This window comes from Psammomys obesus, unplaced genomic scaffold (assembly GCF_907164565.1).
Source record: "Psammomys obesus unplaced genomic scaffold, mPsaObe1.curated_primary_1811, whole genome shotgun sequence".
NCBI classification, from domain to species: Eukaryota; Metazoa; Chordata; class Mammalia; order Rodentia; family Muridae; genus Psammomys; species Psammomys obesus.
This window is the reverse complement of record NW_026585504.1, coordinates 799,020-811,284: the sequence shown is the minus strand read 5'-3', so window position 1 is coordinate 811,284 and position 12,265 is coordinate 799,020. Positions and strand designations below refer to the sequence as shown.

General features: G+C 43.5%; 1 protein-coding gene across 12 annotated transcripts in view; it reads left to right on the top strand.

Annotated features, from left to right (window-relative positions):
• LOC129674066 (1-phosphatidylinositol 4,5-bisphosphate phosphodiesterase beta-4) overlaps nucleotides 1-12,265 on the top strand; it is a 382,363-nt gene that overhangs the window by 362,802 nt on the left and 7,296 nt on the right. For all 12 annotated transcript variants that reach the window (XM_055604042.1, XM_055604240.1, XM_055604786.1 and 9 more), the window contains 3 exons: nucleotides 500-575; nucleotides 2,220-2,395; nucleotides 4,630-4,731. In XM_055604042.1, the coding sequence (XP_055460017.1) occupies nucleotides 500-575; nucleotides 2,220-2,395; nucleotides 4,630-4,731 (354 nt within the window). The remainder of the gene's footprint in view (nucleotides 1-499; nucleotides 576-2,219; nucleotides 2,396-4,629; nucleotides 4,732-12,265) is intronic.

Below are 12,265 nucleotides of genomic sequence, written 5' to 3'. Positions count from 1 at the left end.
CCCTGTCCCCTGCCATGCCCTCCCCACACCCCTGTCCCCTGCCATGCGTGTCAATAAATGCTATTTTCTTTCTCACTGGCATGTTTAAAAGACAAAAATCTGGTTTTATGACCAAAATGAAAGAATTAGAAATTTATTTCAAGGCTATTTTCATTCCTGATGATATTTTATGAAATAAATTTAAACCAAAAAAAAAAAAAAAAAAAAACAGCTTGAAGAAAAACAGGAACCAAAATGAAAACTCTGACAACAGATCCTACACAAGGAAGTAATTTCTAGGTCTGAAGTATCTCTTTGTGTTGTGGTTGAATTGAGAAGTCATGGTACAGATAATATTTTCTAAGGTATAAATCCATTACCAGAAAACCAGACACCGCCCAGTGAGCTATGGCATCTCGTATTTGATGAATATATTGTCTTCATCAGAAAGTTTTGTTTATAGAGATCCAGGGGAATTGAAAGATATCTAATTTCTGGCATGCATTTTCTACATTTTCAGGGGAAGTAATTGTCTTGAAATAAAAAAAGAAACAGAAATTAAAATTCAGACTCTGACATCAGATCACAAATCTAAGGTAAGAAAGAAAACATGCTTTTTACACAGGCACTTGCAGAAGATACTTTATAGTTTATTTTAGAAGGAGCGACTCAGGATGGATCTGGTCTCAGAAACGGTAGGAGCAGATGGACCGGGAAGACAGGGAGGTCTCTGTTTGCCTCAGACCTACTGTCTTTGAGAAGGACCACTTCCTGGAGCACATTTTTGTCTTGATATTTTTGTTGTTTGATGCTCCTGATGTACCAAGTGAAGCGGTGAACAGGGGCCTGAAACTAAAAATCTAGAACATACTTCCCTAAGATCTAGCATCATACATGACACAGGAGCAGCCAGCCCTGTGGGCTGCGTGCTTGCTTACATTTGACTCCATCTTTGCTAGGACTTTTCGGGTGAGAAAAATTAAGTTAATATCCTAAGAGTTGAGCCGAATTACTGGCGATTTCCCCAAGTCAGAAAGGTTGTGAGCCTTTCAAGATCTAAATGCTAAGACTTGGGAAGAACACAAACATTATTGCAATAATAATAAATTTTAAATTAAAAAATTGTTAAAACTCTCAACTACAACACAAGCTCAAACGAACAGCTTCAGCGTGGCTGTGTGTGCATCACCCAGGCCCGTTGCTCTAACACGTGGATGGACCAGTCATTCTGTTCTAAATGGAGTTCTCCATTGTGTTGTATGTTTTGTGTGGCAGAAACTGTGCAGCTGTTCTCCATTCTCTGTCTCTTTTAGCTGAGATATGAGAATTAGCGCTTTATGCCTTGAGTTTTATATACTTTTCTCCTGTAGCATGGAAACCTTGGCAATGGTATCAGTTTGCTTCAGCTGTGTGTTAAGCTGCCAGAATTCAGTGCCTTTAAAACAACTATTATTTATTAGCTCATAATTTTTTGGGCCACAAATTTGGACTATATTCAAAAGGGTGATGGCTCTGACTTTGTGGGGCTCATTTAAACAGCTAAAATTAGCTGAGGTTGCTGTCTTCTCTTGTATATCTGCAAGATGATTAGGGGTTTTTTTGTTTGTTTGTTTGTTTTTGTTTTTCATGACCTTCAGCTCCAGCGAGGTGGTCCTGGCGCATTTACAGGGCACCCATCATAGAAAAGGGGAAAAGTTTTGTAGACCTCTGCTTTAGGCACATTTGCTGTTGTCTCATTGACTAGAATAAAGCTATAAAGTCAGACAGATTTCAGGAGCTTCAGGAACAACCTCTCAATACTGAGAGGGGAACCGAAAAGCTGTAATACAAAGTGTGTTCACAAGAAGGGGAGGGCTTTCTACTGTAGCATCTACTTAGTGATGGAGTAAGCTGTAATCTAGGAAGCAGAGAGCGTCCAGCTGCGTTCAGACCTCTGGCCTAATAGAAGTGGAGCTGGAACAACAGAGGATGAGGAGGAGAAATGTGCCAAAACTGACCAAGATCGAGACACACCTGAGCATGAGACAGGCAGGGAAACAGCAGGCCAGTGAGAGATGCTTCGCAGCCAGAGTGACTGCTTATCTCAGCAGAACCGTGACTGGTGTGTTTACTTTTGTGGGTTCTGCTGTCCGTTGAGTCACAGAACAAACTGCGATCTGGCCTGCATGAATAGTGTTGTGCTTCACTACACACTGCACCCAAGAGGTTCCAGATGACCCCATCACATCCTCCCCAAACAGGTCAAAGAGATCGTGGCGCAGCACACAAAGGAGTGGTCAGAAATGATCAACACTCACAGCGCCGAGGAGCAAGAGATCCGGGATCTGCACCTGAACCAGCAGTGTGAGCTGCTGAGGAAGCTGCTCATCAGTGCTCATGAGCAGCAGACCCAGCAGCTGAAACTCTCCCATGACAGGTGGGAGGGGCAGACACCCCACTTGAACTCTCGTTTCTCCCAATGACTGGTCTGTGTGTGTGCGTGCACGCGTGTGTGCGTGCATGCGTGTGTACATGCATGCGTGCGTGTGCGTGTTTGTGTGTGTGAGGAAGCTGATTTGCAAGAAGTAGTCTCTGCCAATGATGGTTCACATGTGTTAGGAAGGTGCTACTTAAGCAAAGTTAGCTCAGATTGCAAGTTGCATATAATGCATACAAAAACGTGGCCTTCCACCTCTGAGGGCTTTGGGGCTCACTGGTGAGGTAGGGCTGGAAGTGAAAAGGACCGGTATTCTCTGAGGAAGGTAAGACGTAAGACGGGGGAGAAAGCCTGGCCAGTGGGGCTTCCAGGGTGACTGAGCACACAGTGGCAAGGCACTCGAGGGCCTCCCCTCTTTCTGGATGCTGTTAAGACTGCACTTTAGGAAGACAGACTTGATCGAAGAGCAGCAAGGACCCACCACTTTCGTCTGCCTGCCCCCACCTCAGCAAAGCGCTGAGGCTGAGGCTGAGTTGGACTTTTCCCTGGGCAGAAAGGTATCTGCTGATTGCGTCTTTTCATGCCAGCTTGCTTGCAGCTCGCTTGCTCCCCATTAGTGCCACAGTAAGGCATGCTGAGCTACACAGAACAATCCAAACAGACACCTCAGCCAGTGCAGCAAAACGGTCACGTTTAAAACGGCAACTGTAAAAACGGTATGTTTTCATTAGAAAATCCTCAGCCTTACTTCGAGAAAACAGCATCCGGCTATGAGAAAATCCAGTGGTTTGCAATAGATTCCAGCTCTGTGTGAGGCGGCCTAATGGCGTCTGACATGATCTTGCTCCGTCAGGAAATGCCTCGTGCTGTGGAGCTCTGGGTGCTAGGTCTGCTTTCTCGGGGTGAGAGGCCATCATCCTGTCTTCTTCAGGAGCGCTTTGATCGGATACGCGCTTGCAGCGCCCTCTCCTACACACTCAGCTTGGAGGTGCCTCCCAGCCCCAAAATGCTTTAGATTAGGAGGCACTTTCAGTCCTCACTTTTGTAACCACATAAAGAAAAAATTATTAGCCTCAAAGTTAGACGTTTTCTGAAAGAAATTTTAAAAAGTGATGTTTTTCGTTGCTTAGAAAGTCATTCTTAAGAAGCACAAACCCAGCTGCTAATTTGTCTTTAAAAATATGTCTACGCAAAGAGTATACTCTCTCTCCCTCGAGCATGCAGGGCTTTTCTCCCGTAAGATTGTTTCTTTTGGTTGGGGTTTTGTTTTGTTTTGATTTTTTTCATTGTAATTGTTCTTGCTTATTGATTGCTTGATAGCATCATTTGGTCATTTGTAAATGTTCCTGAGGGAATTCTGGAAAGGAAGGCAGCATAGGTGGGCAGAAGGGTCACTTTACTAACAAGTTATAGGAAACTCCTCCGAGCAACTGCCCTTGGTCCAGACTTCCTCTCACTGTCCTGCTGATGAGCTGCAAGTGAGGCGGCTGATGTGCGGAAGCAAGGCGGCTGACTGAACTCCCTGTTAGCATTGCCCGCCCCTCTGGAGTTAGAGTAAACCAGTGGACTTCGCTAACCAGCCTCCTTGCCTGTGTTTTCCGGGGAAAGACCTGAGGAGGTCACTATATTAAAAACTATTTGTAGCCAACGCCATTTTAGTATCCTATGTGCCTTTATTGTACATGAGTGATCCAAAACCAGACATGTCCATCGTGCACACGTGACCACTTACACTGTCCTCTGTCAACACAGGTCTGCTATTCCCTGTACTCACTTGAAACTCCGTAGTCCCTTTCACCACCATACTTGTTGTTCAGTAGGAAGGGTGCTTGCGGAGGTTAGAGCAGCCTGTCCCTTCCGGCTCGCTGGCTCCCAGACAGTGCATGGGACAGCTCTGTGTTCTCTTTTTGAGCAACTACAGCATCTGTTCGCCGGCCATGCCACATGTGTCCACTAGGTGGCACTGCCTTCCTCAGCCATCTCCGTTCCCTTGAGCTGGGGTTCCTCCATGAGCTCAGTCCTGTTGTTACTTGGTGTATTTGTGCCTTTTATTTTTTGGTGTTATACATCATAACGACACAGAGAGATATGGCACAAAGCGCATGCATGTCACCGGTCACTCACAAACCCCAGAAGTTTATCTGCAGGCTCACTAACCGTCAACTGTGGCCTACTGGACTCTAAATCTCCACCGCAGGCCTCTCCACTCACTGACTTTTATTTTTAATTCATAGGGAAAGCAAGGAGATGCGAGCCCATCAGGCTAAGATCTCTATGGAAAATAGCAAAGCCATCAGTCAAGATAAATCCATCAAGAATAAGGCAGAAAGGGAGAGGTAAGTGTGAGAATGCTCACTAGGCAAAGTGAGTGTGGGAACGCTCACGAGGGAGAGGTAACTGTGTGCAAATGCTCACCTGGGGTGTTGCTTTACTGGGAGACGGCGTCAGGAACCTTGGCCACTGTGGACTCAACCTAGATGTGAGATAGAAACACTCAGGTGTTTTAAGAGTCTTCTTCGTGCAGCCTCTGTGGAAGTGGATTCGTTCTACAATAGCAGAGTAGCTTCCAGTTTTCCTGAAACCACCACTGGTAAGTGTGGCTGTTATTCACGTGACGCATGTGAACCCTGACGGTAATCGGTACAGTTGCATAGCGTTCTCCCGCACTCTACCGGCTCATGCTGCTCAGGGTCAGCATCTTCTGGATAAAGTGATTCTGAACATCATGAAGGCGGCTTTTCACCTTGATTTGCTACATTGACACCAGGAATTATCTATAAAGCTTCTACATAGCGCTTCTGGTTTGCCCTTGGGTTAGGTAAGATTTCTAGAAGGAGAAACTGAGGCAGGAATCCAGGAGGATGTGACTTAATGAACAAGGAGTTTTCCTCAAAGAAGACAGGGAAGACAAGACGGGTGGGACAAGGCCTGAGTGAGGCCGTGGTGCCAGGAGTTGGGTACAAGCCTTTACCACAGCTGGTAAAGGGAACCTGAGGCGGTATCAGCAGCCATGCTACCCATAGGGGGAACGTGCCAGTGAACACAGATAACAGTCACCTCTCATGACTCATATCTGAGAAGTCTTCAGTTCTGTAAACAGAAGACCAGGCCAGAGCTGAAGCAGCCATGAACAGCAAGGTTCCTGCTCATGGAGGGATGTGAGTTCTGCCCCTCTCTCTGAAAGCCATGTTCACTGAAAAACTCATTTCTGCTCCCTTGAGGACAATGATTTCAGGATTTTAGAGAGGAAAATGATTTTAGGATTCCAGGCTCGTGAGTCACCCCATGAAGCAGAGGCTGCCGGCGATTTTGCAGCCTACAAGCGAGGGTTCTGTGCCTCAGCCCCGGCTGCCTGACTGTCTGGGAGGCCCAGTGGCCACTGATATTCTGAGCAAAACTGCCTCAGTTGTATTTATTCTTTCTGGCTCTTAAATAATGCTAGGTAATAGTTAATCAAGATATGACAGAATATAAAGCATCCTATCAGTTAACACATCTTTTATGGTGAAGTTTTATGCCATTTAAACATACTAGGCCCCCAAATGGAAATAGAAACACACAGTAATTGATTTTTATTATATTTATTTATTTATTTATTTATTTATTTATTTATTGTTTTGTACTCCAAGAATCTGAGATGTTTGTTTTGTTCTGTTTGTTTGTTGTTCACTTTACATCCTGATCACAGGCCTTTCCTCCTCTACTTCTCCCTCTCCCCTCCCCCCTACTTCTCAGATAAGGGGAGTCTCTCTGTACCAACTCAGACCAGCACAGATAACAGTCACATCAGGATTTAGCACATTTTCTTTCCCTGTGATCAGAAAGCAGGCAGCAAGCCCTTGTCAGCGACAGCCCTCTCGCCCCTGTCTAGGTGACCCATACGTTGGCCAGGCTGTGCCACATCCTCCATGTATGTGCAAGGGGCCTAGGGAGAGTCCAGGACTGGACCTTGGTTGGTGCTTCATGAGGCCCCCTGGGCCCTATTTGTGTATTTAATGTGAGTGTATTGGGGGCACACAAGCACCCACAACCACACAGGTGCTCATTTGGAGGTCAGATGACAACTTGCAGGACTCAGTTCTTATTGCACTAGGTTCGCCTCCACCTCCCTCCCAGCAACCCTTTAACTCAAGGTAAGAGAGAGAAGCTGAGTGGGGGGGCACAAACCCTTTTACCTCTCCTAGCTTCTTAGGGTCGTGGGTTCTTTGGGGGCTGTACCAGCAAACACAGCAAGTGGCCTCCTCCAAGCCACTTCCTCGAAACTTTCTATCTGTCTCCTGCAAGCCACACCTTCTGTGCCTGGCCTCTCCAAACCGCCACACCCTCTCTTTCTGGGCTCCCATATTTGTATCCCTCAGAGTCCTGGAGCACACTCTTCTCCGTGCTTCGAGAAGCACCCCGCAGAAGCACCTCGCAGGAGGCGATTATCAGCTGTGGACAAAGCCCAAACTAAAATCCCACACTTAGGATTAAAACAAAAACATGTTTACCTAATATAACCATTTTTAAAGAAACCAAAACTGGAAGTGGAATTTACAGGTTCTCTTCTTGAGCTCCAGCGGTCAAACTTGGGCTGTCAGGCTTGGTTGAGGTTCCTTCATGCGCTGAGCCATCTTAGGAGCTCTCCATAGTGATTCCGAACTGGAGATGAATTGCTTTTTTAACCGTTTGGCCAAGATATTTATCAATCACTGTGGAGCTATGTGTGCCTCCTGGTAAGAAGGTTCAGGGGAGATACTAGTCACCAGTTCCAACATTTATTTGTATCATGGTATTGTAGCACCTCTCAAGCTCTTGTTCATTTTTAAATGTTAAAATCTGTGGGCATTTTCTCAGATAACTCTATTTTAAGGGTCTTATAGACATGAAAATGCATCTTCCTCTCAGAAACCTCAAATATTCCAACATAATAAATACAGATTAACTTTATTTGATTTTTTTAGATTGTGTTGTTAAATTTGAACTTTTAGGCTGTACAAAGTGAAATATAAAATTCAGCATTGAGACTGGGCTATTAAATAGTCCTTTACTGTGTTTCATCAAATATGTTACAGAATGATCTTCAGTTCAACTGAGTCCAAATATTCTTTTTCTTTTTCCTTTCTTTACAGTGTCTTACTATATTTCTAAGGCTAGCCTGAAACTCACTAAGATCCTCCTGTCTCAGAATATTGGCCATATTTAGTTTTCAAATTACCTTAAACTTCAAGGTGCTGCTAATGTAGAAATGCCGTCTTAGCCGGTCGGTGGTGGCACACGCCTTTAATCCTAGCACTCAGGAAGCATAGGTAGGAGGATCTCTGAGTCTGAGGCCAGCCTGGCGTGTGTGTGTGTGTGTGTGTGTGTGTGTGTGTGTGTGTGTGTGTATGCATATCTTTATTTTTATCTAGTGACTGAAACTTTGTATCCACCATTACATTGTTCTAAAGCATCAACAAAGAGCTGTTTCTAAAATAATAATAATAGTCCCTATGCCAAAAAGTCAGTTGCCCCTTTAGTAGCATATTACAAACATCATTGTGGTTTCAGTTTTATCAAACTGCTGAGCACTAAAGTCAAAGATTTATTGTAGGGCTTAGCAAGACCAATAGAAACTAAAACACTGTTCTATTCTTGTGCCAGAGAAGAATTTTGGACAGAAATTATACAATATTTACAATAAAATGAAAATGCAAGCATGGTATTTATCATAGGCAAAAACTACAGTGATTTTATATGAAAAGCATGTGTATTTCTTTAAAAGATATGAAAATTAATGAGCCAAACACTCAAAGAAGGTAGAAAGGTAGAAACCAGTGTGAACCCCGACATCCCAGATCAAAATAAGTAACGACATGCACAGAGTACTGGAGGAGAAAAAAAGAAGCAGGAGAAAGCAGCCAGACAAGTAAGAGCACATTTAAAAAATGGAAGAAAAAAACAAAACCAAGTGAACCACTCAGTAGACGGTCAGCAAGAATGATGACAAGGAGAAAAGAAACACAAATTAGTGATATCTGAAATGAAACTGAAAATAAATAGAGACAAATGACTTTTGAAGGCTGCTATAATGGTAATGGTAACTTTGAAAATATGCATGGAATAGAGAATTACTTAGAAAAATACCCATGTCCACGTGCACAGCTGCACATCCAGGAGTGCACAGTTGGCACTAATTGGATTTGGGGTTATTAGTGACAAAGAAGCCTTGAAGTTGGAGGGAGACTGGTTGGAGGGCCCTGGGAAACGTGGAGGAAGGGAATAGGAAATTTACAGTGCCTACATATATAAATTTTCAAAGAATAACTAAATACTACTTTAAAGAGAAAAGGAAAGATAGACATGGAGTGAGTGCCCTCACGGCTACAGTTCACCCAATCGTGTCGTATAGTCACGAAACGCGCCCCCACCTGTAATGAGAAACACGGTTAAAACAGCACAGTGCGCCAGCCAAGGTGTGGAAATGTCGTACCTGATACGTCAAGGCTGGGCAGCTGAATGAGGAAAACAGAGCCCACGCTCCAGAATACAAAGATGAAAATGAGAGTCCAAGATGCAGCCATGAGGTAATAAAGATGAGGTTGTCTGTGTCCCCAGCAAGCAGCTCTGGGGCCTTCGCTACCGAAAGGAAGTATACCCAAAGTAACCAAAGTCCTGAAAACACACATGTCAGCACACCCACAATACCAGCGCTACGTGGGATGGGATCTTAGAAATGCTGACGTCCTCTCACCCCTCTCAGTCAGACTCTGGGTAGGAGAGGACAACAGACTACTATATTTGATAGATTTTATGCACAGGAAAATTTTAGAACATTTAGATGTATTTCACGTGGATACATCCATTTGTAGTTTAAAAATGTTAAGATATGGCTAAGTAAGCGTTTGCCAGCCCTGCGACTTCCTCCCAGGAGAGAAACGAGGGAAAACAGAATCTGGAGGAGGGCAGAAGTTTAAATTTTATATGTAACATTCTCTTTTCCTTAAAAACCAGAGCGCAGAGACTGGACAGAGCGCTGTAGTTAAGTGTCTTGGTACCCTTGCAGAGGGCCCCATTTGGCTTCCCAGCAACAACTCACCAGTTCACAACTGCCTCTGTCTCCAGGACCAGAGGATCAACACCTTCTCTCCTCCTGCACATTTATGGTGCAAACAAACTCACACAAGCAAACACATTCGCATGAATCAAATAAATCTTTTTTTAACTTATTTATTTTTTATTCATTACCGTTTATTCACTTTGTATCCCAACTGAAGTCCCCTCCCTCTGCCCCTCCCAATCCCACTCTCCCTCCCTCTTCTCCACCCACGCCCCTCCCCAAGTCCACTGATAGAGGAGGTCCTCCTCCCCTTCCATTTGACCCTAGCCCATCAGGTCACATGGGGAGTGGTTGCATTGTCTTCCTCTGTGGCCTGGTGAGGCTGCCCCACCCCCCAAGCCACTGAGTTCATGTCAGAGACAGCCCCTGTTCCCATTACTAGGGAACCCACTTGCACAATGAACTGCCTTGAGCTACATCTGTGCAGGAATTCTAGGTTATCTCCATGAATGGGCCTTGCTTGGAGTATCAGTCTCAGAAAAGACCCCTGGGCCCAGAGTTTTGGGTTCCATTGATCTCCTTGTGCCCCCTCTAGGTCTTTCTATCTCCCCCTTCTTTCTTAAGAGTCCCTGCACTCTGCCCAAAGTTTGGCTATGAGTCTCAGTCTCTGCTTTGATACACTGGTAGGTAGAGTCTTTCAGAGCCCTCTGTGGGAGGCTCCTGTCCTGTTTTCTGTTTTCTCTCTCTCCCAATGTCCATCCCATTTGCATTTTTAAATGAGGATTAATCCTCTTACCCAGAGTCCTCCTTCTTGCTCAGCTTCTTTAGGTATAGATTTTAGTATGATTATCCTATATTATATGTCTAGTATCCACTTATAAGTGAGTATATACTATGTGTGTCTTTCTGCTTCTGGGATACCTCACTCAGGGTGATTTTTTTTCTAGTTTCTTGCAAATTTCATGATTTCCTTGTTTTTTATTGCTGGGTAGAATTCCATTGTGTAAATGTACTACACCTTCTGTATTCATTCCTCAGCTGAGGGACATCTGGGTTGTTTCCAGATTCTTGCTATTATGAATAAAGCTGCTACAAACATGGTTGAGCAAATGTCCTTGTATAGTTGAGCATATTTTGTATATATACCTAGGAGTGGTATAGCTGGATCTTGAAGAAGCACCAGATTGATTTCCAAAGTGGTTGTACAAGTTTACATTCCCACCAGCAATGGAGGAGGATTCCCCTTTCTCCATATCCTCTCCAGCATGTATTGTCACTTGAGTCTTTGACCTTAGCCATTCTGATGGGTGCAAGGTGAAATCTCAGGGTTGATTTCATTTGCATTTCCCAGATGACTAAGGACATTGAACATTTCTTTACGTGTTTCTCTGCCATTTGATATTCCTCTATTGAGAATCCTCTGTTTAGCGCTTTACCACATTTTTAATTGGATTACTTGATTTGTTGTTTTTTAACTTCTTGAGTTCTTTATATATTCTAGATATCAGCCCTCTGTCAGATATAAGGTTGGTGAAGAACCTTTCCCAGTCTGTAGGCTGCCATTTTATTCTGATGACAGTGTCCTTTGCTTTACAGAAGCTTTTCAGTTTCATGAGATCCCATTTATTGATTGTTGCTCTTAGAGCCTGGGCTGTTGGTGTTCTTGTTCAGGAAGTTGTTTCCTGTGCCAATGAGTTTTAGGCTCTTCCACTTTTTATTCTATCAGGTTTAGTGTGTCTTGGTTTATATTGAGGTCTTTGATCCACTTGGACTTTAGTTTTGTGCAGGGTGATAAGTATGGATCTATTTGCATTTTTCTACATGTAGACATCCAGTTAGATCAGCACCTTTTGTTGAAGATGCTATCTTTTTTCCATTGTATGGTTATGGCATCTTTGTCAAAGATCAGGTGTCCATAAGTGTGTGGGTTTATTTCTGGGTCTTCTAATTGGTTCCATTGATCCACCATTCTGTTTCTATGCCAGTACCATGCAGTTTTTATAACTGTTGCTCTATTGTACAACTTGATATCAGGGATGGAGATACCTCCAGAAGATCTTTTATTGTACAGGATTGTTTTAGTGATTCTGGGTTTCTTGTTATTCCATATAAGTTGAGAATTTTTCTTTCAAGGTCTGTAAAGAATTGTGTTGGTAATTTGATGGGAATTGCATTGTATCTGTAGATTGCCTTTGGTAAGATGCCCATTTTTACTATATTAATCCTGCCAAGCCATGAGCATGGGAGATCTTTCCATCTTCTGATATCTTCTTCAATTTCTTTCTTCAGAGACTTGAAGTTTTTTTTCATACAAGTCTTTGACTTGCTTGGTTAGAGTCACATCCAAGGTAGAACATTACCAAACTCATTCTATGAGGCCACAGTCATCTTGGTACCTAAACCTCACAAAGACCCAACAAAGAAAGAGAATTTCAGGCCAATCTCCCTTATGAACATTGATGCAAAAATACTCACAAACCAAATACAAGAACACATCAAAGATATCATCCACTATGAACAAGTAGGCTTCATCCCAGGTATGCAGGGGTGGTTCCATATACAGAAATCCATCAGTGTAATCCAGCATATAAACAAACTGAAAGAAAAAGACCACATGATCATCTCCTTAGATGCTGAAAAAGCAATTGACAAAATCCAACATCCATTCATCTTTAAAGTCCTGGAAAGATCAGGGATACAAGGCACATATGTAAAAATAGTAAAGGCAACATACAGCAAGCCTATAGCCAACATCAAATTCAATGGAGAGAAACTTAAATCAATCCCACTGAAATCTGGCACAAGGCAAGGCTGCCCACTCTCTCCATACCTCTTTAGCATAGTTCTTGAAG